A 27,820-nucleotide genomic window follows, 5' to 3' on the forward strand; every position below is an offset into this window, starting at 1 on the left:
GATGGTGATTTCTCTGTTCTGGTTCTCACAGATGACGTTTTCCTCACTGCGTCAGATGCTCGCTGGGTTGGGGCCTGGTGGATGGGCTTCCTGGTTAGTGGGGTCTTGAGCCTCCTTGCTGCCGTCCCCTTCTGCTTCCTCCCAAGGTCTCTGCCCAAAGAAGGACAAGAGGATCAGAGTGATCAGAGTGAGCTGCGGGAGACGATGCGCCCCCCAAAAATGGAGGATGGCACAGAGAGCGGCAAGAAGGAAGAAATCGCGGCACAAGGTGCGGAGGGTCTGCAGGGTGATCATGTGACCCAGAAATAACATCTAACATCTGCAACAACCCCAAGAAAACACCTGTCATAACTGAGTACACCCCTGTATTATCAGTACCTTATACTGTATCACCAGCAGTGAGGAGAAGCAGAAAGAGGGAGAGGAGGTGCGAGAAGGACAGAGAGAGGGAGAGAAGGCAGGAGAAGGAGAGAAAGAGGAGGAGGAAGGAGAGGGAGGGAGAGGATGTGGGAGAATGAGAGAAAGAGGGAGAAGAGGAAGGAGAAGGAAAGAAATAGGGAGAGGAGGTGGAGAAGGAGAGAGAGGGAGAGGAGGTGGAAGAAGGAGAGAGAGAGGAAGAGGATGTGTAAGGAGTACAGAGAGAGGGAGAAGAGGTGGGAGAAGAAGAGAAAAAGGGGGAGGGAGGAAGAGGAGATGGGATAATAAGAGAAAAAGGGAGAGGAGGAGGGAGAAGAAAAGAAATAGGGAGAGGAGGTAGGAGAAGGAGAGAGAGGGAGAGGAGGTGGAAGAAGGAGAGAGAGGGATAGGAGTTGGAGAGGGAGGAGAGGTGGGAGGAGAGAGAGAGGGTAGAGGAGGTGGGAGAAGGAGAGAGAGAAGGAGAGGATGTGGAAAGAAAGAGAGAGGGAAAGGAGGTGCGAGAAGTACAGAGAGAGTTAGAGGAGGTGCGAGAAGTACACAGAGGGAGAGGAGGTGAAAGAACTACAGAGAGAGGGAAAGATAGTGGGATAAGGAGAGAGAAAGTGGAGGAGGAAGAAAAGGGAGGGAGAGGATGTGGGAGAATGAGACAAAGAGGGAGAGGAGGGAGAGGGAAAGAAAGAGGGAGAGGAGGTGGAGAAGAAGAGAGAGAGGGAGAGGAGGTGTGAGGAGTACTGAGAGAGGGAGAGGAGGTAGGAGAAGGATTGAGGGAGATGAAGTGGGGGAATAAGAGAAAAAGGGAGAGGAGGAGAGAGAAGGAAAGAAATAGGGAGAGGAGGTGGGAGAAGAAGAGAGAGGGAGAGGAGGTGGAAAAGGAGAGAGAGGGATTGGAGTTGGAGAAGGAGAGAGGGGAGATAGAGAGGTGGGAGAAGGAGGGAGATAGGGAGAGGATGTGGAAGGAAAGAGAGGAAGAGGAGGTGCAAGAAGTACAGAGAGAGGAAGAGGAGGTGCGAGAAGTACAGAGAGAAGGAGAGAAGATGGAAGAAGTACGGAGAGAGTGGGAGAAGGAGAGAAAGAGGAGGAGGGAGGAGAGGGAGGAAGAGGATGTGGGAGAAGGAGAGAAAGAGGAGGAGGGAGAAGGAGGAAGAGGATGTGGGAGAAGGAGAGAAAGAGAGGGAGAAATGGAGAGGGAGAGGAGGTGGGAGAATGAGAGAAGGAAGAAGAGGAGTAGAGAGAAGGAAAGAAATAGGGAGAGGAGGTGGAGAAGGAGAGAGAGAAAGAGGAGATGAAAGAAGGAGAGAGAGTGGGAGAGGAGATGCGATAAGTACAGAGAGAGGGAGAGGAGGTGGGAGAAGTAGAGAAAGAGGAGGAGGAAGAAGGAGGTGGGAGAATAATAGAAAAAGGGAGAGGAGGAGGGAGAAGGAAAGAAATAGGTAGAGGAGGTGGGAGAAGTAAAGAGAGGGAGAGGAGGTGGAGAAAGAGAGAGAGGGAGAGGAGGTGGAAGAAGGAGAGAGAGGGATAGGAGTTGGAGAAGGAGAGAGATGAGACAAAGAGAGAGGAAGGAGAGGTTGGAGAAGGAGAGAGAGGGAGAGGATATGGGAGAAGGAGAGAGAGGGAGTGGAGGTGCAAGAAGGAGAGAGAGAGAAAGGAGGTGCAAGAAGGAGAGAGAGAGAAAGGAGGTGCAAGAAGCACAGAGAGAAGCAGAGAATGTGTGAGGAGTATAGAGAGAGGGAGAGGAGGTGGGAGAAGGAGAGAGAATGAGAGGAAATGGGAGAAGTAGAGAAAGGAGGGAGAGGAGGTGGGAGAATAAGAGAAAAGGGGAGAGAAGGAGAGAGAAGGAGAGAGAGAGGAGGTAGAGAAAGAGAGAGGGAAAGGAGATGGAGAAGGAGAGAGAGAGGGATGGAAAAAGAGAGGGAGAGGAGGTGCGTGAAGTACAGAGAGAGTTAGAGGAGGAGCGAGAAGTACAGAGAGAGGGAGAGGAGGTGCGAGAAGTACAGAGAGAGGGAGAGGAGGTGGAAGAAGCAGAGAGAGGGAGAGAAGGTGGAAGAAGTACAGAGAGAGGGAGAGAAAGTGGGAGAGGGAGAGAAAGGGAGAGGAGGTGGGAGAATAAGAGAAAAAGGGAGAGGAGGAGGGAGAAGGAAAGATAGGGAGAGGAGGTGGGAGAAGGAGACAGAGAGGAGGTGGAAGAAGAGAGAGGGAAAGCAGATGGAGAAGGAGAGAGCGAGGGAGCGGAGGTGTGAGAAAGAGAGAGGGAGAGGAGGTGGATGGGAAAAGAGAGGGAGAGAAAGAGGAGGAGGCAGGAGAGGGAGGAAGAGAATGTGGGAGAAGGAGAGAAAGAGGAGGAGGAAGGAGTGGGAGGGAGAGGAGGTGGGAGAGTGAGAGAAGGAAGAAGAGGAGTAGGGAGAGGGAAAGAAATGGGGAGAGGAGGTGGAGAAGGAGAGAGAGGGAGAGGAGATGAAAGAGAGAGAGGGAGAGGAGGTGCAATAAGTACAGAGAGAGGGAGAGGAGGTGGGAGAAGTAGAGAAAGAGGAGGAGGAAGAATGAGGTGGGAGAATAATAGAAAAAGAGAGAGGAGGAGGGAGAAGGAAAGAAATAGGTAGAGCAGGTGGGAGAAGGAGAGACAGGCAAAGGAGGTGGAGAAAGAGGGAGAGGGAGAGGAGGTGGAGAAAGAGAGGGAAAGAAGATGGAGAAGGAGAGAGGGAGAGAAGGTGGATGGAAAAAGAGAGGGCGAGGAGGTACGAGAAATACAGAGAGAGTTAGAGGAGGTGCGAAAAGTATAGAGAGCGGGAGAGAAGGTGGAAGAGGAAAGAGAGAGAGGGTGAGAAGGCTGAAGAAGGACAGAGAGAAGGAGAGGAAGTGGGAGGGGAGAGGAGGTGGAAGAGGAAAGAGAGAAAGGGAGAGAAGGCGGAAGAAGGACAGAGAGAAGGAAAGGAAGTGGGAGAAGGAGAGAGAGGGAGAGGAGGTGGGAGAAGTAGAGAAAGACGAGGGGGAGAGGGTGGGAGATGAGGAGGGAGAATAAGTGAAAAAGGGAGAGGAGGAGGGAAAAGGAAACAAATAGGGAGATGAGGTGGGGGAATGAGAGAGAGAACGGAGATGGAGAAGGAGAGTGAGGGATATGAGTTGGAGAAGGAAAGGTGGGAGAAGGAGAGGGAGGAGGTGGGAGAAGGAGAGAGAAAGGGAGAGAAGGTGAAAGAAGTACAGAGAGAAGATGGGAGAAGGAGAGAAAGAGGAGGAGAAAGGAGAGGGAGGGAGAGGATATGGGAGAATGAGAAAAAGAGGGAGAGGAGGAGGGAGAAGGAAAGAAATAGGGAGAGGTGGGGGGAGAAGGATAGAGAGGGAAAGGAGGTGGGAGAAGGAGAGTGAGAGGAAGAGGAGGTGGAAGGAATGAGAGAGGGAGAAGAGGTGCGAGAAGTACTGAAAGAGGGAGAGGAGGTGGAAGGAGAGGGGAGAGAAGGTGGAAAAGGACAGAGAGAGGGAGAGGAAGTGAGAGAAGGAGAGAAAGAGGAAGAAGGAGTGAGGGAGAGGATGTGGGAGAATGAGAAAAAGAGGGAGAGGAGGGAGAAGGAAAGAAATAGGGAGAGGAGGTGGCGAAGGATAGAGAGGGAGAGGAGGTGGAAGACGGTCAGAGAGAGAAGGAAAGGAGGTGAGAGAAGTACAGAGAGAGAGAGAAGAGCTGTGAGGAGTACGGAGATAGGGAGTCGAAGTGGGGAGAAAGAGAGAGAAGAAGAGGAGGTGGGAGTAGAGAAAGAGGAAGAGGGAGGGAGATGAGATGGGAGAATAAGAGAAAAAGGGATAGGAGGAGGGAAAAGGAAAAAAATAGGGAGAGGAGGTGGGAGAAGGAGAGAGAGGGAAAGGAGGTGGAGAAAGAAAGGTGGGAGAAGGAGAAAGAGAAAGAGAGGAGGTGGGAGAAGGAGAGAGAGAGGGAGAGATAGTGGAAGGAAAGAGAGAGGGAGAGGAGGTGCGAGAAGTACAGAGAAGGTGGAAGAAATACAGAGAGAGTGAGAGAAGGTGGGAAAAGGAGAGAAAGAGGGGAGGTGGGAGAAGGAGAGGAGGTGGGAGAAGGAGAGAGAGAGGGAGAGGAGGTGGATGTAAAAAGAGAGGGAGAGGAGGTGCGAGAAGTATAGAGAGAGTTAGAGGAGGTGCAAGAAGTAGAGAGAGAGGAGGTGGAAGAAAGAGAGAGAGATGGAGAGAAGGTGGAAGAAGGACAGAGAGAGGGAGAGGAAGTGAGAGGAGAGAAAGAGGAGGAGGGAGAGGGAGGGAGAGAATGTGGGAGAATGAGAAAAAGAGGGAAAGAAGGAGGGAGAAGGAAAGAAACAGGGAGAGGAAGTGGAAAAGGAAAGAGAGGGATAGGAGGTAGAAGAAGGACAGAGAGGGAGAGGAGGTGCGAGAAGTACAGAGAGAAGGAGAGGAGGTGTGAGGAGTACAGAGAGAGGGAGAGGAGGTGTGAGATGGCGAGAGAGGGAGAGGAGGTGGGAGAATGAGAGAAAAAGGGAGAGGAGGAGGGAAAAGGAAAGTAACAGGGAGAGGAGGTGGGGGAAGGAGAGAGAGGGAAAGGAGATGGAGATAAGGTCGAAGGAAACAGAGAGGTAGAGGATGTTCGACAAGTACAGAGAGAGGAGAGGAGGTGGAAGAAGGAGAGAGAGAGGGAGAGAAGGCGGAAGAAGTACAGAGAGAGGGAGAGAAGGTGGGGGAAGGAGAGGGAGGGAGAGGAGGTGGATAGAGAGGGAGAGGAGTTGTAAGAAGGAGAGAGAGGGACAGGTGGTGGGAAAAGGAGAGATAGAAGGAAAGGAGGTAGGAGAAGCAGAGTGAGAAGGAGAGGAGGTGGAAGGAAGAACAGAGGGAGAGGAGGTGCGAGAAGTACAGAGAGAGAGAGGAGGTGGAAGGAGAGAAGGTGGAGAAGGACAGAGAAAGGGAGAGGAAGTGGGAGAAGGAAAGAAAGAGGAGGAGGAAGGAGAGGGAGAGAGAGGATGTGGGAGAATGAGACAAAGAGGGAGAGGAGGAGGGAGAAGGAAATAAATAGGGAGAGGAGTTGGAGAAGGACGGAGAGAGAGAGGGAGAGGTGGTGCGAGAAGAACAGAGAGAGGGAGAGTCAGTGTGTGAAGAGTACAGAGAGAGGGAGAGGAGGTGGGAGAAAGAGAGAAAGGGAGAATAGGTGGGAGAAGTAGAGAAAGAGTAGGAGGGAGATAAGGTGGGAGAATAAGAGAAAAAGGGAGAGGAGGAGGGAAAAGCAAAGAAATAGGGAGAGTAGGTGGGAGAAGGAGAGAGAGGGAGAAGAGGTGGAGAAGGAGAGAGGGAAAGGAGATGGAGAAGGAAAGAGAGGAGATGGAGAGAGAGGGAGGAGAGGTGGGAGTAGGAGGGAGAGAGGGAGAGGAGGTGGGAGAAAGAGAGGGAGAGGAGTTGGAAGGAAAGAGAGGGACAGGAGGTGCAAGAAGTACAGAGAGAGGGACAGGAAGTGGAGAAAGAGAGAGAGGGAGAGGAAGTGGAGAAAGAGAGAGGGAGAGGAGGTGGAAGAAGGAGAGAGAGAGATAGGAGTTGGAGAAGGAGAGAGAGGGAGGGGAGGAGGGAGAAGGAAATAAATAGGGAGAGGAGGTGGGAGAAGGAGAGGGAGAGGAGGTGGAGAAAGAGAAACGGACAGGAGGTGGAAGGAGAGAGAGGGATAGGAGTTGGAGAAGGATAGAGGGGAGGTGAGGAGAGGTGGGAGAAGGAGAGAGAGAGAGGGAGAGGAGGAAGATGAAGGAGAGAAAGAGGGAGAGGAGGTGGAAGGAAAGAGAGAGGGAGAGGAGGTGTGAGCAATACAGAGAGAGGGAGAGGAGGTGAAAGGAGAGAGAGAGGGAAAGAAGGTGGAAGAGGGACAGAGAGAGGGAGAGGAAGTGGGAGAAGGAGAGAAAGAGGAGGAGGGAGAGGGAGAAAATGTGGGAGAATGAGAAAAAGAGAGAGGAGGAGGGAAAAGGAAAGAAACAGGGAGAGGAGGTGGAGAAGGACAGAAAAGGATAGGAGGTAGAAGAACGACAGAGAGAGAGGGAGAGGAGGTGCGAGAAGTACAGAGAGAAGGATAGGAAGTGTGAGGAGTACAGAGAGAGGGAGAGGAGGTGGGAGAAGGAGAGAGAGGGAGAGGAGGTGGGAGAATAAGAGAAAAAGGGAGAGGAAGAGGGAAAAGGGAAGAAATAGGGAGAGTAGGTGGGGGAAGGAGATAAAGGGAAAGGAGGTAGAGAAGGAGAGAGGGATAGGAGTTGGAGAAGGAAAGGTGGGAGAAGGAGAGAGAGAGGGAGAGAGAGAGAGGAAGAGGATGTAGGAGAAGGAGAGAGAGGGAGAGGAGGTGGAAGGAAAGAGAGAGGGTGAGAATGTGCGAGAAGTACAGAGAGGGAGAAAAGGTGGGAGAAGGACAGAAAGAGGAAGAGGAAAGAGAGGGAGGGAGACAATGTGGGAGAATGGGAAAAAGAGGGAAAGGAGGAGGGAATAGGAAATAAATAGGGAGAGGAGGTGGAGAAGGAGAGAAAGGGAGAGAAGGTGAATAGAGAGGGAGAAGAGTTGGAAGAAGGAGAGAGAGGAGGTGGGAGTAGGACAGCGAGAGGGAGAAGAGGTGGAAGGAAAAAGAGAGGGAGAGGAGGAGCAAAAAGTACAGAGAGAGGGAGAGGAAGTGGAAGGAGAGAGGTAGAGAAGGTGGAGAATTACAGAGAGAGGAAGAGGAAGTGGGAGAAGGAGAGAAAGAAGAGGAGGAAGGAGAGGGAGGGAGATAATGGGGAGAATGAGAATAAGAGGGAGAGGAGGCAGAGAAAGAGAGAGGGAGAGGAGGTGGGAGAAGGAGAGAAAGAGGAGGAAAGAGAGGAAGGGCGAGGATGTGGGAGAATGAGAAAAAGAGGGAGAGGAGGAGGGAGAAGGAAAGAAATAGGAGAGGAGGTGGAGGGGGAGAGAAAGGGAGAGGAGGTGGATAGCGAGGGAGAGGTGGTGGGAGAAGGAGAGAGAGAAAGGAGGTGGGAGAAGGAGAGAAAGAGGAGGAGGAAAGAGAGGGAGGGCAAGGATGTGGGAGAATGAGAAATAGAGGTAGAGAAGGAGGGAGAAGGAAAGTAATAGGGAGAGGAGGTGGAGAAGGAGAGAAAGGGAGAGGAGGCTGGATAGAGAGGGAGAGGAGTTGAAAGAAGGAGAGGGAGAGGTGGTGGGAGAAGAAGAGAGAGAGAAAGGAGGTGGGAGAAGGAGAGTGCGAGGGAGAGGAGGTGGAAGGAATGAGAGAGGGAGAGAAGGTGCAAAAAGTACAGAGAGAGGAGGGTTGGAGGTGGAAGGAGAGAGGGAGAGAAGGTGGAGAAGGACAGAGAGAGGGAGAGGTAGTGGGAGAAGGAGAGAAAGAGGAGGAAGGAGAGGGAGGGAGAGAATTTGGGAGAATGAGAAAAAAAGGGAGAGGAGGAGGGAGAAGGAAAGAAATAGGGAGAGGAGGTGGAAAAGGAGGAATACAGAGAGAGGGAGAGAAGGTGGGAGTAGGAGAGAGAGGGAGAGGAGGTGGGAGAAGGAGAGAAAGAGGAGGAGAGAGATGGAGGGAGAGGAGGTGGGAGAATAAGGGAAAAGGGAGAGGAGGAGGGAAAAGGAAATAAATATGGAGAGTATGTGGGGGAAGGAGGGAGAGGGAAAGGAGATGGAGAATTAGAGAGAGGGATAGGAGTTGGAGAAGGAAAGGTGGGAGAAGGAGAGAGAGACGGAGAGGAGGTGGGAGAAAGAAAGAGAAGGAGAGGAGGTGGAAGGAAAGATAGAGGGAAAGGAGGTGCGAGAAGTACAGAGAGAGGGAGATAAGGTGGGAGAAGGAGAGAAAGAGGAGGAGGAGGAGGAAGGAGGGGGGCTGATATGGGAGAATGAAAAAATTAGGGAGAGGAGGAGGGAGAAGGAAAGAAATAGGGAGAGGAGTTGGAGACAAAGAGAAAGGGAAAGGAGTTGGAAGAAGGAGAGAGAAGGAGAGGTGGTGGGAGAAGGAGAGAGAGAGGGAAAGGAGGTGGAAGAAGGAGAGTGAAAAGGAGAGGAAGTGGAAGGAAAGAAAGAGGGAGAGGAGGTGCGAGAAGTACAGAGAGAGGTAGAGGAGGTGGAAGGAGAGAAGGTGGAGAAGGACAGAGAGAGGGAGAGGAAGTGGGAGAAGGAGTGAAAGAGGAGAAAGGAGAGGGAGGGAATGTGGGAGAATGAAAAAAGAGGGAGGAGGAGGGAGAAGGAAAAAAATAGGGAGAGGAGGTGGAGAAGGAGAGAAAGGGAGAAGAGGTGGATAGAGAGGGAGAGGAGTTGGAAGAAGGAGAGAGGGAGAGGTGGTGGGAGAAGGAAAGAGGGAGAAAGGAGGTGTGAGAAGGAGAGTGAGAGGGAGATGAGGTGGAAGGAATGAGAGAGGGAGAGGAGGTGCAAAAAGTACAGAGAGAGGGAGAAGAGGTAGAGAAGGTGAGAGAGGGAGAGGAGGTTGAAAGACAGAGAAAGGGATAGGAGTTGCGAGAAGTACAGAGAGGGAGAAGTGGTGCGAGGAGTACAGAGAGAGGGAGAGAAGGTGGAAGAAGGAGAGATAGTGAGAGAAGTAGAGAAAGAGGAGGAGGAAGAGGGAGTGAGATGAGGGGAGAATAAGAGAAAAAAGGACAGGAGGAGGGAAATGGAAAGAAATATGTAGAGTAGGTGGGGAAGTAGGGAGAGGGAAAGGAGGTGGAGACTTAGAGAGAGGGATAGGAGTTGGAGAAGGAAAGGTGGGAGAAGGAGAGAGAGAGAGGTGGTGGGAGAAGGAGAGAGAGGTAGAGGAGGTGGAAGGAAAGATAGAGGGAGAGGATGTGTGAGAAGTAGAGAGAGAAGGAGAGGAGGTGGAAAAAGGAGAGAGAGGGAGAGAAATTGGAAGAAGTACAGAGAGAGGGAGAGGAGGTGGAAGGAGAGAGGGAGAGAAGGTGGAGAAGGGTAGAGAGAGGGAGAGGAAGTGGGAGAAGGAGAGAAAGAGGAGAAAGGAGAGGGAGGACTAGAATGTGGAAGAATGAGAAAAAGAGGGAGAGGAGGAGGGAGAAGGAAAGAAATAGGGATAGGAGGTGGAGAAGGAGTGAGAGGGAGAGGAGGTGGAAGAAGGACAGAGAGAGAAGGAAAGAAGATATGAGGACTAGTGTTGAGCGAGTTTGTTCGGCATTTCAAATTCGGGTTCGTGTTCGGGGTTCCCGCTTGTTCGCGCCAAAAAATCAGCTCCGCCCATGAACATCCCTGATTTGCCACACTGTCAAGCAGATGTCCTGAATTCGAACCCGAATTTGAAATGCCGAACAAATTCACTTAACACTAATGAGCAGTACAGAGAGAGAGAGAAGGTGGCAGAAGGAGAGAGAGGGAGAGGAGGTGGGAGAAGTAGAGAAAATGGAAGAAAGAGAGGGAGGGAGAGGAGGTGGGAGAATAAGGGAAAAAGGGAGAGGAAGAGGGAAAAGGAAAGAAATATGGAGAGTATGTGAGGGAAGGAGGGAGAGGGAAAGGAGATGGAGAATTAGAGAGAGGGATAGGAGTTGGAGAAGGAAAGGTGGGAGAAGGAGAGAGAGAGGGAGAGGAGGTGGGAGAAAGAAAGAGAGGGAGAGGAGGTGGAAGGAAAGATAGATGGAGAGGAGGTGCGAGAAGTACAGAGAGAGGGAGAGAAGGTTAACGAAGTACAGAGAGAGGGAGAGAAAGTGGGAGAAGGAGAGAAAAAGGAGGAGGAAGGAGAGGGAGGGAGAGGATATGGGAGAATGAGAAATAGAGGTAGAGGAGGAGTAAGAAGGAAAGAAATAGGGAGAGGAGGTGGATAGAGAGGGAGAGGGGTTGGAAGAAGGAGAGAGAGGGCGAGGTGGTGGGAGAAGGAGAGAGGGAGAAAGGAGGTGGGAGAAGGAGAGTGAGAGGGAGAGGAGGTGGAAGGAATGAGAGAGGGAGAGGAGGTGCGAAGAGTACAGAGAGAGGGAGAGGAGGTGGAGAAGGAAAGAGAGGAAGACGAGGGGGAAAGACAGAGAGAAAGGGAGAGGAGGTACGAGAAGTACAGAGAGTGAGAGGAGGTGTGAGGAGTACAGAGAGTGGGAGAGAAGGTGGAAAAAGGAGAGAGAGGGAGAGGAGGTGGGAGAAGTAGAGAAAGAGGATGGGGGAGAGGGAGGGAGATGAGGTGGGAGAATAAGAGAAAAAGGGAGAGGGGGAGGGAAAAGGAAAGAAATATGTAGAGTAGGTGGAGGAAGGAGGGAGAGGGAAAGGAGGTGTAGTCTTAGAGAGGGATAAGAGTTGGAGAAGGAAAGTTGGGAGAAGGAGAGAGAGAGGGAGAGGAGGTGGGAGAAGGAGAGAGAGGTAGAGGAGGTGGAAGGAAAGATAGAGGGAGAGAAGGTGGAAGAAGTACAGAGAGAGGGAGAGAAGCTGGGAAAAGGAGAGAAAGAGGAGGGGGAAGTAGAGGGAGGGAGAGAATATGGGAGAATGAGAAAAAGAGGGATAAGAGGAGGGAGAAGGAAAGAAATAGGGAGAGGAAGTGGAGAAGGAGAGAGAGGGAGAGGAGGTGGATAGAGAGGGAGAGGAGGTGGAAGAAGGAGAGAGAGGGAGAGGAGGTGGGAGAAGGAGAGAGAGAGGGAAATTAGGTGGGAGAAGGAAAGTGAGAGGGAGAAGAGGTGGAAGGAAAGAGAGTGAGGAGGTGCGAGAAGTACAGAGAGAGGGAGAGGAGGTGGAAGAAGGAGAGAGGGAGAGAAGGTGGAGAAGGACAGAGAGAGGTAGAGGAAGTGGGAGGAGAGAAAGAGGAGGAGGAAGTAGAGGGAGGGAGAGGGGTGGGAGAAGGAGAGAGGGAGAGAAGGTGGAGAAGGACAGAGAGAGGTAGAGGAAGTGGGAGGAGAGAAAGAGGAGGAGGAAGTAGAAGGAGGGAGAGGGGTGGGAGAATCAGACAAAGAGGGAGAGGAGGAGGGAGAAGGAAAGAAATAGGGAGAGGAGGTGGAGAAGAAAAGAGAGGGAGAGGTGCGAGAAGTACAGAGAGAGGGAGAGGAGGTGTGAGGAGTACCGAGAGAGAGGAGGTGGGAGAAGTTGTGAAAGAAGAGGAGGGAGAGGGAAGGAGAGGAGGTGGGAGAATAAGACAACAAGGAAGAGGAGGTGGGAGAAGAAAAGAGAGGGAGAGGAGTTTGAGAAGGAGAGAGAGTGATAAGAGTTGGAGAAGGAGAGAGCGGAGACGGAGAGATAGGGAGGAGAGGTGAAAGAAGGAAAGAAAGAGTTAAAGGAGGTATGAGAAAGAGAGAGGGAGAGGAGGTGGGAGAAGGACAGAGAGGGAAGAGTTGGAGAAGGAGAGAGGGGGAGAGGAGGTTGGACAAGAAATGAGAAGGTTAGGAGTTGGAGAAGGAGATAAGGGAGATGGAGAGAGAAGGAGTAGAGGGGTGAGAAGGAGAGACAGAGGGAGAGGAGGTGTAGGAGGAGAGAGAGGGAGAGGAGGTGGGAGAAAGAGGAGAGGTGGTAGACAGAGAGAGCGGATGAGGTGATAGAAGGAGAGAAGGTGAGTGGAGTGGGAGAAGGAGGAAGAGGAGGTGGGAGAAGGAGAGGGAGAAGAGGTGAGAAAGGGAGAGTAGTTGGGAGGAGAGAGAGAGTGAAGATGTGGAAGAAGGAGAGAGAGTGAAGAGGTGGGAGAACTAGAGAGGGAGGGTGAGGAGGTGTGAGAAGGAGAAAAAGAGGTAGAGGAGGTGGAAGAAGGAGAGGGAGAGGCGTTGGAGAAGGAGAGAGGGTGATATGAGGTGGAAGAAGGAGAGAGAGCGAGAGGAGTTGGGAGAAGGAGAGAGGGGGAGAGGAGGTGGGAGAAGGGGCGTGAGAGAGGAGGTGGGAAAAGGAGAGAGAGTGAAAAGGTGGGAGAAGTAGAGAGGGAGGGACAGGAGGAGGGAGAAGGAGAGATAGGGAGAGGAGGTGAGAGAAGGAAAGAAAGAGGGAGAGGAGGTGAAGGAGAGAAGGGAAGAGTAGGTGGGAGAAGGCAAGAGGGAGGGGAGGTGGCAGAAGGAGAGAGAGGGAGAGGAGGTGGAGAAGGAGAGAGAAAGGCAGAGGATGTGGGAGAAGCAGAGAAAGAGGTAGAGGAGATGGGAGAAGGAGAGAGAGAGGAATCAGAGAAGGAGAGAGGGGGAGAGGAGGTGGGAGGAGAGAGAAGGAGAGAGGGAATGAAGATGTGGGAGAAGGAGAGTGAGTGAAGAGGTGGGAGAACTAGAGAGAGAGGGTGAGGAGGTGTGAGAAGGAGAAAAAGAGGTAGAGGAGGTGGAAGAAGGAGAGCGAGAGGCATTGGAGAAGGAGAGAGGGTGAGATGAGGTGGAAGAAGGAGAGAGACTGAGAGGAGGTGGAGAGAGAGAGAAGGAAGTAGAGGAGGTGAGAGCAGGAGACAAATGAAGATGAGGTGGGAGAAGGAGAGAAAGAGGTAGAGGAGGTGGAGAGTGTGAAAGAGGGAGAGGAGGTGTGGGAAAAGGGGAGAGAGAGAGGGAGAGGAGGCGGAGAAGGTGAGAGGGAGAGGAGGTTGAAAAGGAGAGTGAGGGAGAGGAGTCGGGATAAGAGAGTGAGAGGAGTTAGAGAAGGAGAGATAGAGAGGTGGAGAGGGAGTGAAAGCGGGAGAGGGAGTGGGAGAAGTAGAGAAAGGGAGAGGATGTGGAGAAGGAGAGAGGGAGAGGAGGTGGAAAAGGAGAGAGAGGGAGAGGAGGTGGAAGGAGATAGTGAGAGAAGTTTGAGAAGGAGAGACGAGGTGGGAGAAGAGGGGAGAGGAGGTGGAAGAAGGAGAGAGAGCGAGAGGAGTTGGGAGAAGGAGAGAAGGGGAGAGGAGGTGGGATAAGGAGAGAGAGTGAAAAGGTAGGAGAAGTAGAGAGGGAGGGAGAGGAGGAGGGAGAAGGAGAGATAGGGAAAGGAGGTGAGAGAAGGAGAGAAAGAGGGAGAGGAGGTGGAGAAGGAGAGAAGGGAAGAGTAGGTGGGAGAAGGCGAGAGGGAGGGGAGGTGGGAGAAGGAAACACGGAGAGGAGGTAGAGAAAGAGAAAGAGAGGGAGAGTAGGTGGAGAAGGAGAGAGAAAGGTAGAGGATGTGGGAGAAGCAGAGAAAGAGGTAGAGGAGATGGGAGAAGGAGAGGGAGAGGAGTCAGAGAAGGAGAGAGGGGGAGAGGAGGTGGGAGAAAGAGAGAGACGGAGAGAAGTTGAAGAAGGAGGATGCCCAGCTTGTTTTGTATTTTAGTAGGATGGAAGTCAGATTGAGGAGCAGGTCTGCAGATGAGGGCAGGTGGGGGTAAGAGGGAAGGTGAGATAATTATTTCATTGGAGAGTGCTGGGTTTGGAGATAATGAAGAAGAGGTAGTATTAGTGGAGAAATAACTGTATGGGCTGATGTAAGCCTGGTGAGAGAGTAAGTGTGGGAAGATAAGGAGGTAAGTACAGTTAATAAACAGTTTCTTTCTGGCTCATTTCTGGTATATTTCTTATGTGCACTTTATAGCTTCACTTTTTGAAGCTGCATGCATAGGCTGCATAGAGTTGATCCGGTCTTTCTTGGTAAGGACTAAGGAACAGGAACAAACACAGTCCATATAGTGCAAAAATAGTCCAGTATACGGCTCAGTCCATAGCTGGGGGTGAAGGACCCTGCAGCCACCTAAGCGTCCTCAATCCAGCAAAATAGGGAGCAACAATGAAAACAAAACCAAGGCATAGTCTAGCCTATACAGCTTCTTCAGGCCCACTAGGGAACAAGGGTTTTTATGGAAACACTGTCTCTACTCACTATGCTCCGGTGAAGGCTTAGAGGATGATCTCTGTTCCCCTACTGGGCTTTGTTCTCCCCGGGGTTGGTCTGCACGTTGCTCAGACTCTTGTGCCAAGGAGGTCCCCGATACAGAGACAAAGGATATAACCCCTAGCGCTACTTGGCGTACAACAGACCCTTGAGACGCCAAAGCTGTTTAACAGATTGTCTCTTGCACAACAGATGCACTTCAAACCAGATTGGTCCTGAGTGGAGGGTTTTGGTACCTTGATACCAACCGTGGCCACCTCTCCAACTTGACCTCCCTTATAGTTTGAGTTCCAGATTTCTGTAGTGGCCTTTCTTCCTTCCATCATTCCACATCTGCCACCGTGCATGACTGTGTCACTCCAACTTCATTCCACCCATGTGGGCCACCCAGCCTCAGGAATGTTACCCACTCACCAGGAGAGAGTTTGTGTAGCCTTGGTGGTCGTTATTCCATTTTCACCACACTACTGTTGACATACACATTGTGACCAGTCCGAAGGTCGTGGATGAATCTGAAACCCTTTTGGCCTTTTGAAACTAAATATTTCTCCGTGGACGCACTGTTCTTCAAATTGCTCAGCCAGGGGGGCCCCCAACCACTCTGGGGCCCGGATTTCGGCTGCCTTCTCTGCAATCGACACATCTGCCATGTATAGTTGCCCCAGGATATGATGGAACCTCTAACGACCTCTTTCAGTCGTCTAAGGAAATCGGGACGTGGGTTGTTGTTCAGTTACCGCTCCAGGCGGGGGTATTCAAGTTACCCTTTGTGGATTTTCTGAATGGGCTTCCACTTCCTCAGCATGCAGACCACCTCCCAGTGGGCAGACCTTCTCCTTCCATCACACATTCCTCTGACTTGCACTTCCACAGGTTTCTCTTTACAGGGTACTTCCATCTTTGGGCTGAACCATTGATAGGCTGGGCAAATCTTTGCGCTTTTCGGCACCCTCTGCTCCCACAATGGGTGGTAATATGTGAAGACCCGGGGTCTTCCGTGGGCGTAACACTACTCAGACAACGCAGGGTGAGGGTAAAACAGCATGGCAATACTTTCTTGAGCAACAAAGCGGACAATAAACACACAGAACAGTCCCAGTAAATTCCCAAGATGGTACAACATTACACAGTCTCGCCCTTCTGCTGGCCCGCCTGGGATAGAACAGCTGCGACTTTGGAGACTTCCAGGGCTGACAACCTCAACCAGTGGCCCCCCTCTTCTGGCGGGCCCCCACAGACAGAAGGTAGCGGCAAGCTTAGGAAGCTAGCAGTCCATCGAGGTACAAGGCCAGGAGACCCGAGGATCCAAACCTGGCCTCTCCGAGAGCTTCCATGGAGCCAGGCAACCAGTGGGTCCCTCCTGGCAACTCCAAATGTCTCCATGGGTTCTAGGCGACCGGTTGGTCCCTCCTAGCAACCCCAAAACAACATATCCATGGGGCCAGGTGACTTCTTCGTCCTCTCCTGGACTCCCCAAAATGTATCCATAGTCTCTCTGATGGTCAATGGAGCAGATCCGAATCTTTCTAGTCAGGGCCAGTACCCTTAGACTAGAATTATGTAGAATACAAATCTGTGTCTCTTTAGATGCCATGCAATCCATCTACATTCTCCTTACAAAGTCCTTCTGACTGTCTCAAGTCTCATTCTGTCTCTAGCACTACAGACATCCCTGTTTATATTTACATCTGTGTGAGGTCATCAGGCACATGTAAGAGGTAAAGGTGCAGGGCTCGAGTATCCACAGCTCATCCCCCAAGATTGACTGGCAAACACCCTACAATGGTATTTAACATATCTAGCAAACATTCATTGTTCTAGCTAATCTAGTTACATAATTTGTATCACAGGGGCTCTTGTAAATACACATTATTGTTTCAGAATCAAAGAGCAGGTAACATTCAGGGTTTTACAAATAATAGTCTGTGTTAATCAACTAAAGAAGAACAGAGATTAAAGAGTCAACATAAAAATAAAGGTGTGCTGCTCTTGCCATCAGAAAGTATGTCTGGCATAATTAAGATTTTACTCTGTATCGTCACAGGTGGGTTCTTCTTTCTGTACTGCAACACTAATCACCATCTTGACATACCATCAGGCACCATCATTAAACATGCTTCAGGTGCCATCTTCCCCACATTTATTTTCTGCAAGACTCGATCCTGTTGACAACTACACATGTCATGGGTGGGTCGGCCATAGCGCCCCTCCATGCTACAGAAAAATGGGGATCCTGTCTGGGTGTGTGTGCTGTTAGCTTAGTGATACGCCTCTGGAGGCCCCATGCTGCCGTTGGATATGGCAGGCCAGGACCCGATCATGTAGAGAAGAACTAGGGAGACCAAAGTTCAAACATAATTTTTTCTTTACCGAGCAAACCGATAAAGCGTATGTACATCAGACAGCAGGCGTGATACTCTGAGAATACATCTCCTGCACAATCCAGAGTCAGGAACTTCACGGTTTTACGTGAGTCGGCTGCATGCTCCAAAGCGTGTCGCTACGACCCCTCACAACTATTCTCAACGTCCATTTGGTGTGGCCACACGCTCCTTGCTGTGCCGCTGCATATCCAATTTCCCATAGCAGAGCTCGTGTCCCACCCGGGCCGTCTTCTCCTCCATGAACCTCAGGTCTGGCTACACTTCCACTCCTTTTCTAGTATACTCTAGGCCCTCACTTGCCTGAGATAAGGAATCCAGCTGCACTTAATCCTTGTGTGATACACAGCATTTCTTCTTAATTATCCAGACGTATAAATCAGTAGGCCAGGAGCCATACACCTTAATTTTTATGTTGACTTTTGAACTTGTGTTCTTCTTTGGTTGATCAACACAGACTATTATTTGTATAAACCACAATGTTGATCACTTGAGGTGATATTTGGTAATTGATGAATGGCTGTTATTCACATCTTATTTCAGCTCCTACGACGTATTGTCTGCTAGTTTTTCAATACAGCGACTCTGAACAATGAATGTTTGCTAGATATGTTAAATACCATTGTAGGGTGTTGTCCAGTCAAACTTGGGGGATGACATCAATGGGAAGGAAAGAAAAAAACGGCACTATTCAGACCGTATACCTTGCTGGAGATCAGTGGATATTTTGACTGGAGTTGGCCAGCACCATGACAAACTGTTGCTTAACCGAAGGAAGGATACCCTGAATCCTGAATGCAATAAGAAGTGGATGAAGGTGGCACCCTGTAACACGATTGGTGCTTTGAAAAAGAGTTAATTCAAAAGGCAAAGGGATAAAACATGGAGCCAGGGGAGCGGGACATGTCCATGAGGACTCCCTGTCTCCATGTTTTATCCATATGCCTTTTGAATAAAGTCTTTTTCAACACACCAACCGTGTTACAGAGTGCCACCTTCATCCCTTATCCTTGACCTGTGGATGTAAGCTTCAAAGGACAATTGTGAACTATTTAAGGGACATATGACTCTGTTGCAAAGAGACTTTACAAAAAGACAGACAAGAGAGACTCTTCAGGACAGCAACCAGGACACATGGCTCCATCAAGAGGAATATAGATCTGCTCCATTGACCATTGGTGAACTCTCAGAGACGTTATGTAGAAATCCAGGTTGGGACAATCAGGTCACCTGACCACAGATCTCACTGCTCTAATCCCGGTGGGTCAGTGGAATGGTGAGACTGTGTAATGTTCCACCATCTTGTGTATTTGCTGGGACTGTTCTTTGTGTTTATTGTCCGTTTGATGGTTCAGTAAAGTATCACCACGCTGTTTTACCCCCACCCTGCGTTGTCTGAGTAGTATTACGCCCACGGAAGACCCCGTGTCTCCACACCTTGTTTCTTTCAGAACGTGCTATCTGAGTATGGTCTCCATTCTTCAAACACAACACCCAGGGAACGATGCAGGTCTGAGAACATCAGGACCATAGGTCCTTCTCCTTTAGTACTGGTCCCTATCTGCCTAACAATAGGAACCTAGTTCCTTGTGCCCACTTATCTCCTCCCTTCATGGGTGGTCCAAGTAGTTAACCCTGCAGGCCCCAAACCAGATAAAGCAACATATAAAACAGTATAATGCAGGATATAAGCATAGGGTCTTCACGGGGGTGTCGACAGCTTCTCCACGCCTTCACGCGTCCTCTGTAGACCGGGAACATTCTGGGAAATCTCTTTTTTCGCCATTTTGCCTGAGGAGAACAAGCTGCTGATAATTTTGTACACAGTGTATACAGGGAGTATCTATATATATAATTGTCTTATCCCGTCTGTCTGTCTGTCTGTCCAGGAAAACCCGCGTCGCTCATTGGTCCGGCAGCGGCCAATCAGCGACGCGGGATTTCAGAAAAAAGATGGTGGCCGTTAGCGGCTCATCTGCGGGACGGAGATGCAGCTGGGAGATGACGTGCGCGAGGCGCTCATCTCCCGGCCGGTAGCAGCAGAAGGACCTTGACCGCCGCTGCAGGTTGGGATACTTCTGCTGCGAGCAGTCGCTCATCTCCCGGCTTCTCGCAGCGGAAGTAGCCGCACAGGTAGCGCCGCTCCCCGGTCCTCACTAATACGATTCCGCTCCCCGGTCCTCACTAATACGATTCCGCTCCCCGGTCCTCACCAATACGATTCGCTGATTGGTCGCGCTCTCCGGCCGCGACCAATCAGTGATCTTGGCCCAAAAGATAAACACCGCTGTGCTGATTGGTTGTGGCCGCTGCCCGCGACCAATCACCGATTTGGGCGCCACATTTAAATAGCGGCCGCGACCAATCACCGATCTTGGCGCCACATTTAAACACTGCTGTGCTGATTGGTCGCGGATGCTGCACGCGACCAATCAGCGATCTTGCCGATACATTTAAACACTGCTGTGCTGATTGGTCGCGGACGCTGCCCACGACCAATCAACGAGATTGGCGCCAAATTTAAACACCGCTCTGCTGATTGGTCGCGGCCGCCGGCCACAACAAATCAGCATTATTGGCGCCAAATTTAAACAACGCTCTGCTGATTGGTCGCGGCCGCCAGCCGACCGCGACCAATCAGCGAGATTGGCGCCAAATTTAAACAACGCTATGCTGATTGGTCGCGGCCAGCCGACCGCGACCAATCAGCGAGATTGGTGCCAAATTTAAACAACGATCTGCTGATTGGTCGCGGCCGCCAGCCGACCGCAACCAATCAGCGATTTGGGCGCCAAATTTAAACTCGCTCTCCAGTACTCAGTAACACGGTTCGCTGATTGGTCGCGCCCAGCCAGCCACGATCAATCAGTGACTGCCGTAGCACGTCCGCGAATTGGCGCCAAATTTTAAACACCCAGGCCACCGTCGGAGATCAGCGGCAAAGCAGCCGAGAGATGAGCGGTGCCAGACGCTCATCTCCTGGCTGCACGCAGCACAAGTACCCCGACCGGCGGCCTCGCTCCCCGGTCCTCCCTTCACACTTGCCGTCGGGAGATCAGCGGCAGTAGCCGCTGATCTCCCGACGGTAGCCGCATGGAAGTCAGGGGCGATGCAGCCGGGAGATGACCGGCGCTAGCCGTTCATCTCCCGGCTACTCACACCGAAAGTACCCGCACATCAACGCCACTCCCCGTTCTCAGAAACACCGGTCGCTGATTGGCCGCAGCCGCCGCCCGCGACCAATCAGCGATATGGGAGGCAAATTTAAACTACGCTCTGCTGATTGGTCGCGGTCGCGACCAATCAGCGATTGTGGCGCCAAATATAAACACCGCTCAGCTGATTGGTCGCCGTCGCCAGCAGCGACCAATCAGCGATTTTGGCGCCAAATTTAAACACCACTCTGCTGATTGGTCGCGGTCGCCGGCCGAGACCAATCAGCAGTATTGGCGCCAAATTTAAACACCGCTCTACTGATTGGTCGTGGTGGCCGGCCGCGACCAATCAGCGATTTTGGCGCCAAATTTAAACACCGCTTTGCTGATTGGTCGCAGTCGCCGGCCGCGACCAATCAGCATTATTGCGCAAAATTTAAACACCGCTCTGCTGATTGTTCGCGACCGCCGGCCGCCACCAATCAGCATTGTTGGCGCCAAATTGCCGGCCGCGACTAATCAGCATTATTGGTGCCAAATTTAAACACCGCTCTGCTGATTGGTCGCGACCGCCGGCCGTGACCAATCAGCGATATAGTCGCCAAATTGCCGGCCGCGACTAATCAGCAGTATTGGCGCCAAATTTAAACATTGCTTTGCTGATTGGTCACGGTTGCCGGCCGCGACCAATCTGCGATTTTGGCGCCAAATTTAAAAACACTCTCCAGTCCTCACTAACACAGTTCGCTGATTGGTCGCGGCCTCCTGCGACCAATCACCGATATTGTCACCAAATTTAAACACCGTTTTGCTGATTGGTCGCGGTTGCCGGCCGCGACCAATCAGCGATTTTGGCGCCAAATTTAAACACCGCTCTGCTAATTGCGCCCGGTCGGCCGCATACATATTCTAGAATACCCGATGCATTAGAATCGGGCCACCATCTAGTACTGTATATAGTAGTGGTATCCACAGTGTACTGCCATATAGCACCCGCACAGAGCATAGCGGTGCCCTCCGTGGACACGAGGGTGATAGGGGAGGTTTGTCCCTCGTGCTTTTACTGACATGTTTTCTTTCTCCCAGGATTCCTCACGCTGCTGCAGAACCTCCTGAAGAACCGCGTGTACGTGCTGTACCTGCTGGTGACGGTGCTGCAGTTCAGCTCCTTTGTGGGGTTCATGACGTTCCTGCCCAAATACCTGGAGCAGCAGTACGGGAAATCCGCGTCCGAGGCCATATTCCTGATAGGTGAGAGCGGAGCACAAGATGGCGGTAATATGGCGGAGGACGAGCGGCCTCACATCTCCTCTCTCCGCAGGAGTCTACAGTCTCCCCGTTATTGCGGTCGGCTACTTCCTGGGGGGTTTCCTCATGAAAAAATACAAAACATCAACATTCATGGCCGCAAAGTTGGGGTTCGGCACCTCGGTCACCGAATATCTGCTTTATCTGCTGGCGTTCACCATGGTGTGTAAGAACGCGGCCATGGCCGGGCTGACCGTGACCTACGACGGGTGAGAGGGCGAAGCACTCACTATCTGTAGTCTGTACCCCCAGTGTCATTATCCTGTACCTCCAGTGTCATTATCCTGTACCCCGAGTGTCATTATCATGTACCCCTAGTATCATCATCCTGTACCCCAAGTGTCATTTTCCTGTACCCCCAGTGTCATCATCCTGTACCCCTAGTGTCATTATCCTGTACCCCCAGTGTCATTATCCTGTACCCCCAGTGTCAGTGCCATTATCCTGTACCCCCAGTGTCATTATCCTGTACCCCCAGTGTCAGCATCATTATCCTGTACCCCGAGTGTCATTATCCTGTACCTCCAGTGTCATTATCCTGTACCCCGAGTATCATTATCCTGTACCCCCAGTGTCATTATCCTGTACCCCCAGTGTCAGCGTCATTATCCTGTACCCCAAGTGTCATTATCCTGTACCCCCAGTGTCATTATCCTGTACCCCGAGTGTCAGCATCATTATCCTGTACCCCTAGTGTCATTATCCTGTACCTGGAGTGTCATTATCCTGTGCCCCGAGTATCATTATCCTGTACCCCCAGTGTCATTTTCCTGTATCCCGAGTGTCAGCATCATTATCCTGTACCCCGAGTGTCATTATCCTGTACCTCCAGTGTCATTATCCTGTACCCCGAGTGTCATTATCCTGTACCCCGATTATCATTATCCTGTACCCCCAGTGTCATTATCCTGTACCCCGAGTGTCAGCATCATTATCCTGTACCCCGAGTGTCATTATCCTGTACCTCCAGTGTCATTATCCTGTACCCCCAGTGTCATTATCCTGAACCCCGAGTGTCAGTGTCATTATCCTGAACCCCGAGTATTAGGGTCATTATCCTGTACCCCCAGTGTCATACAACCAGTGTCATTATCCTGTACCCTGAGTGTCATTATCCTGTACATCGAGTGTCATTATCCTGTACCCCAAGTGTCATTATCCTGTACCCTGAGTGTCAGTATCATTATCCTGTACTCCGAGTGTCATTATCCTGTACCCCGAGTGTCTGTGTCATTGTCCTGTACCTCCAGTGTCAGTACCATTATCCTGTGCCCCGAGTGTCAGTGTCATTATCCTGTACCCCAAGTGACAGTGTCATTATCCTGTACCTCCAGTGTCAGTATCATTATCCTGTACCCCGAGTGTCAGTGTCATTGTCCTGTACCTCCAGTGTCAGTATCATTATCCTGTACCCCGAGTGTCAGTGTCATTATCCTGTACCCCAAGTGACAGTGTCATTATCCTGTACCCCCAGTGTCAGTATCATTATTCTGTACCACAAGAGTCGGTGTCATTATCCTGATCCCCCAGTGTCAGTGTCATTATCCTGATCCCCCAGTGTCAGTGTCATTATCCCCTCAGTGTCGGTGTCCCTTCTCTTCAATGTCGGTGTCCCTTCTCACCCAGTGTCTGTGTCAATTCGCTCCAGTGTCAGTGTCATTATCCTGAACCCCCAGTGTCAGTGTCATTATCCCCCCAGTGTCGGTGTCCCTTCTCCCCCCAGTGTTGGTGGCCCTTCTCCTTCCAGTGTCGGCTTCCCTTCTCCCCCCACTGACGGCATCCCTTCTCCCCCCAGGGTCAGTGTCCCTTCCCCCCAGTATTGGTTTCCTTTCCTCCCCAGTGTCGATGTCCCTTTTCCCCCCAGTGTCGGTGTCCCTTTTCCCCCCTGTATCGGCATTCATTCCCCCCAGTGTTGGTGTCCCTTCTACCCAATGTCGGTGTCCCTTCTCCCCCCAGTGTCAATGTCCACTCTCCCCCTCAGTTTCGGTGTACCTTCCTTACTAGTGTCAGTGTCCCTTTTCCCCCTAGTGTCAGTGTTGCTTCTCCCCCCAGTGTGGTTGTCCCTTCCCCCCAGTGTCAATGTCCCTTTTCCCCCCAGTGTCTTTGTCTCTTCTCCCCCCAGTGTGGTTGTCCCTTTTCCCCCTAGTGTCAGTGTTGCTTCTCCCCCCAGTGTGGTTGTCCCTTTTCCCCCCAGTGTCGGTGTCTCTTCTCCCCCAAGTGTCGGCGTCCTTTCCTCCCAGTCTCAGTGTCTCTTCCTTCCTAGTGTCGGTGTCACTTCTCCCCCCAGTGTCAGTGTTGCATCTCCCTCCAGTGTCGGCGTTCCTTCCCCCCAGTGTCTGTGTCCCTTTTTTCCTCCAGTGTTGGTGTCCCTTCTGCCCCCCAGTGTTGGTGTCCTTTCTCCCCCTAGTGTCGGTGTCCTTTCTCCCCCCAGTGTCGTGTCCATTCCTTCCAGTGTTGGCGTCCCTTCCCCCCCAGTGGCAGTGTCCCTCTCCCCAGTGTCGGTTTGCCTTCTCCCCAGTTTCTGCAACCCTTCTTCCCCCATTGTCAGTGTTGCTTCTCCCCCCTGTGTCAGTGTCCTTATCCCAAGTGCTGGTTTCGCTTCCTCCCATTGTCAGTGTCCCTCTCCCCATTATCAGTTTCCCTTCTCCCCAGTGTTGGCGTCCCTTTCCCCCAGTGTCAGTGTCTCATCCCCCGTGATCTGGGCTTCACATTATGCTGTGGCTGTGGGTGCTGTTGGCTTCACATTATGCTGCGGCTGTGGGTGCAGTGTGCTTCACATTATGCTGCGGCTGTGGGTTCTGTTGGCTTCACATTATGCTGTGGCTATGAGTGCAGTGGGCTTCACATTATGCTGCGGCTGTGGCTGTTGGCTTCACATTATGCTGTGGCTGTGGGTGCAATGTGCTTCACATTATGCTGCAGCTGTGGGTGCTGTTGGCTTCACATTATGCTGTGGATGTGGGTGCAGTGTGCTTCACATTATGCTGTGGCTGTGGGTGCTGTTGGCTTCACATTATGCTGTGACTGTGGGTGCAGTGTGCTTCACATTATGCTGCAGCTGTGGGTGCTGGTGGCTTCACATTATGCTGCGGCTGTGTGTTCAGTGGGCTTCAAATTATTCTGTGGCTGTGGGTTCTGTTGGCTTCACATTATGCTGTGGCTGTGGGTGCAGTGTGCTTCACATTATGCTGTGGCTGTGGGTGCTGTTGGCTTCACATTATGCTGCGACTGTGGGTGCAGTGTGCTTCACATTATGCTGCGGCTGTGGGTGCTGTTGGCTTCACATTATGCTGTGGCTGTGGGTGTAGTGTGCTTCACATTATGCTGCAGCTGTGGGTGCTGTTGGCTTCACATTATGCTGCGGCTGTGGGTGCAGTGTGCTTCACATTATGCTGCGGCTGTGGGTGCTGTTGGCTTCACATTATGCTGTGGCTGTGGGTGCAGTGTGCTTCACATTATGCAGCGGCTGTGGGTGCTGTTGGCTTCACATTATGCTGTGGCTGTGGGTGCAGTGTGCTTCACATTATGCTGCGGCTGTGGGTGCTGTTGGCTTCACATTATGCTGTGGCTGTGGGTGTAGCGTGCTTCACATTATGCTGCAGCTGTGGGTGCTGGTGGCTTCACATTATGCTGCGGCTGTGGGTGCAGTGTGCTTCACAATATGCTGTGGCTGTGGGTGCTGGTGGCTTCACATTATGCTGCGGCTGTGTGTGCAGTGTGCTTCACATTATGCTGCGGCTGTGGGTGCAGTGTGCTTCACATTATGCTGCGGCTGTGTGTGCAGTGTGCTTTATATTATGCTGTGGCTGTGTGTGCTGTGAGCTTCACATTATGCTGTGGCTTTGGGTGCTGTTGGCTTCACATTATGCTGCAGCTGTGGGTGCTGGTGACTTCACATTATGCTGTGGCTGAGTTTGCAGTGGGCTTCACATTATTCTGCGGCTGTGGGTTCTGTTGGCTTCACATTATGCTGTGGCTGTGGGTGCAGTGTGCTTCATATTATGCTGCGGCTGTGGGTGCTGTTGGCTTCACATTATGCTGTGGCTGTGGGTGCAGTGGGCTTCACATTATGCTGTGGCAGTGGGTGCTGGTGGCTTCACATTATGCTGCGGCTATGTGTGCAGTGAGCTTCACATTATGCTGTGGCTGTGGGTGCTGGTGGCTTCACATTATGCTGCGGCTGTGGGTGCTGGTGGCTTCACATTATGCTGCGGCTGTGGATGCGGTGGGTTTCACCCTGTCTGACTTCTTGCTGTCGCATTTTCAGGGTGGAGGCCGTTTCTTATCTGGACAATGTGACTTCGGGGTGTAATGTAAACTGCAGCTGCGCCACTGACGTGTGGGACCCCGTGTGTGGGGATGACGGGGTGGGCTACGTGTCCGCCTGCCTGGCCGGCTGCTCGTCGTCTTCAGGGTCCGGGGCAGACATGGTGAGATGGCGGCGCGCGCCCTGGTTATGCGTTCGGACTCTTCTCTCTGCTTTCCTGCAGGTTTTCCAGGACTGTGGCTGCGTGCGCTCGGTGAACGGCTCGGCTGTGCGGGGGCAGTGTCCGCGGGAGGAGGCTTGTGGTGTCATGCTGGTCTACTTCATGGTGCTGAACCTGGTCTGCTGCTTCATCTACTCGCTGGGGGCCATGCCTGGGTATATGGTGCTCGTCAGGTGCGGACATCACCCCCATCATCCACCCCTGCGGGACCCCCGACCTGCGCTGCCACTGACTCATCTTCTCATTGCATCCTCCCTGTAGGAGTCTGACCCCGCAAGAGAAGTCCTTCGGTCTCGGTCTCCATCTTCTGGCGGCTCGAGCTCTCGGTAAGTGATGAGGGGGAACAGAGGAGACCCCCAAAGCCGAATTGTGTGCCCCCGAGACACGAGGCTGATATGTCCCCTCTGTGTTTCAGGCGGAATCCCCTCCCCCATTTATTATGGAGCCGCCATAGACACCACCTGTATAAAGTGGGGGACAAACATCTGCGGTGACCCCGGGGCCTGCCGCATGTACGACAGCGACCACTACAGGTGAGACCGAGCGGCCGGAGGAAGACAGCGAACTGAGAGCGCAGCTCTGGAGGATGAGACATGATGTAACAGCAGAATAGTGAGCGCAGCTCTGGAGGTGACTATAGGATAAGACACGATGTAACAGGAGAATAGTGAGTGCAGCTCTGGAGGTAACTGGAGAATAAGACATGATGTAACAGCAGAATAGTGAGTGCAGCTCTGGAGGTGACTATAGGATAAGACACGATGTAACAGCAGAATAGTGACTGCAGCTCTGGAGGTGACTGGAGGATAAGACATGATGTAACAGCAGAATAGTGAGTGCAGCTCTGGAGGATAAGACATGATGTAACAGCAGAATAATGACTGCAGCTCTGGAGGATAAGACTAGATGTAACAGCAGAATAGTGAGCGCAGCTCTGGAGGTGACTATAGGATAAGACACGATGTAACAGCAGAATAGTGAGTGCAGCTCTGGAGGATAAGACATGATGTAACAGCAGAATAATGACTGCAGCTCTGGAGGATAAGACTAGATGTAACAGCAGAATAGTGAGTGCAGCTCTGGAGGTGACTGGAGGATAAGACATGATGTAACAGCTGAATAATGACTGCAGCTCTGGAGGATAAGACTAGATGTAACAGCAGAATAGTGAGTGCAGCTCTGGAGGTGATTTGTGTCTGTTTTTTCAGGTTCTTCTACATTGGGATCCCCTCGGCTTTGCGCTTTGTCTCCTACATCCTGTGCATCTTCATCCTTCTCGCCCTCAGACGGGGGTCCGCTCGCACACATGGTGGCACGTATTGACCGGGGGTCGTGGACGCTGCGCTGCATTGCACATACGATGACACCGCATGGCGCCGTCTGTGGAAATAAATATCATTAGTGGAAATATAATCCTCATCATCGTCATCGTTATCATTAGAGTCCTTCATCTCTGGAAACGACAGATATATCTAAAAGTCACCACTAGGGGACGCCATCACTCCTCAATAATAAAGAGCAGAAAAACGGAACAAATGGAAGAAAAGATGAAACATCCAAACATAAATCCTCAAAACTCTGACCCCGCGGCACCAAGGAGAAATCCCACCACAAGGAGCTACTACTGACAGCTACACGTATCTCTGTATACAGGGAGCTCCCCCTAGTGGTGGCTGCAGACAGGATCTTATCATATATCTCTGTATACAGGGAGATCCCCCTAGTGGTGGCTGCAGACAGGATCTTATCATGTATCTCTGTATACAGGGAGCTCCCCCTAGGGGTGGCTGCAGACAGGATCTTATCATATATCTCTGTATACAGGGAGCTCCCCCTAGTGGTGGCTGCAGACAGAATCTTATCATGTATCTCTGTATACAGGGAGCTCCCCCTAGTGGTGGCTGCAGACAGGATCTTATCATGTATCTCTGTATACAGTGAGCTCCCTCTAGTGGTGACTGTGGACAGAATCTTATCATGTATCTCTGTACACAGGGAGCTCCCCCTAGTGGTGGCTGCAGACAGAATTTTATCATGTATCTCTGTATACAGTGAGCTCCCCCTAGTGGTGGCTGCAGACAGGATCTTATCATGTATCTCTGTATACAGGGAGCTCCCCCTAGTGATGGCTGCAGACAGGATCTTATCATGTATCTCTGTATACAGGGAGCTCCCTCTAGTGGTGACTGTGGACAGAATCTTATCATGTATCTCTGTACACAGGGAGCTCCCCCTAGTGGTGGCTGCAGACAGGTTCTTATCATGTATCTCTGTATACAGGGAGCTCCCTCTAGTGGTGACTGTGGACAGAATCTTATCATGTATCTCTGTATACAGGGAGCTCCCTCTAGTGGAGGCTGCAGACAGAATCTTATCA

At 51.7% G+C, this 27,820-nt stretch overlaps 1 protein-coding gene across 1 annotated transcript; it reads left to right on the top strand.

The window, feature by feature from the left end:
- Positions 1-26,856, top strand: LOC141164883 (solute carrier organic anion transporter family member 1A4-like). Its single transcript, XM_073650556.1, has 8 exons — positions 1-268; positions 20,735-20,899; positions 20,970-21,165; positions 25,224-25,386; positions 25,447-25,616; positions 25,705-25,769; positions 25,859-25,976; positions 26,652-26,856. The coding sequence occupies exons 1-8, from the start codon at positions 82-84 to the stop codon at positions 26,764-26,766; spliced, it is 1,179 nt and encodes a 392-aa protein (XP_073506657.1). The 5' UTR covers positions 1-81; the 3' UTR covers positions 26,767-26,856.
- The last annotated feature ends 964 nt before the right edge of the window (positions 26,857-27,820 follow it).

This window comes from Phyllobates terribilis, unplaced genomic scaffold, assembly GCF_046119375.1.
Source record: "Phyllobates terribilis strain yellow unplaced genomic scaffold, ASM4611937v1 Scaffold_10__3_contigs__length_209671492, whole genome shotgun sequence".
In the NCBI taxonomy this organism is placed as follows: domain Eukaryota; kingdom Metazoa; phylum Chordata; class Amphibia; order Anura; family Dendrobatidae; genus Phyllobates; species Phyllobates terribilis.

Coding starts and splice junctions, on each gene's coding strand:
- LOC141164883 (XM_073650556.1), top strand. CDS start 82: ATGGGCTTCCTGGTTAGTGGGGTCTTGAGCCTCCTTGCTGCCGTCCCC. Junction 269..20,734: donor GGAAGAAATCGCGGCACAAG/GTGCGGAGGGTC, acceptor TCTTTCTCCCAG/GATTCCTCACGCTGCTGCAG. Junction 21,166..25,223: donor CTGACCGTGACCTACGACGG/GTGAGAGGGCGA, acceptor TCGCATTTTCAG/GGTGGAGGCCGTTTCTTATC.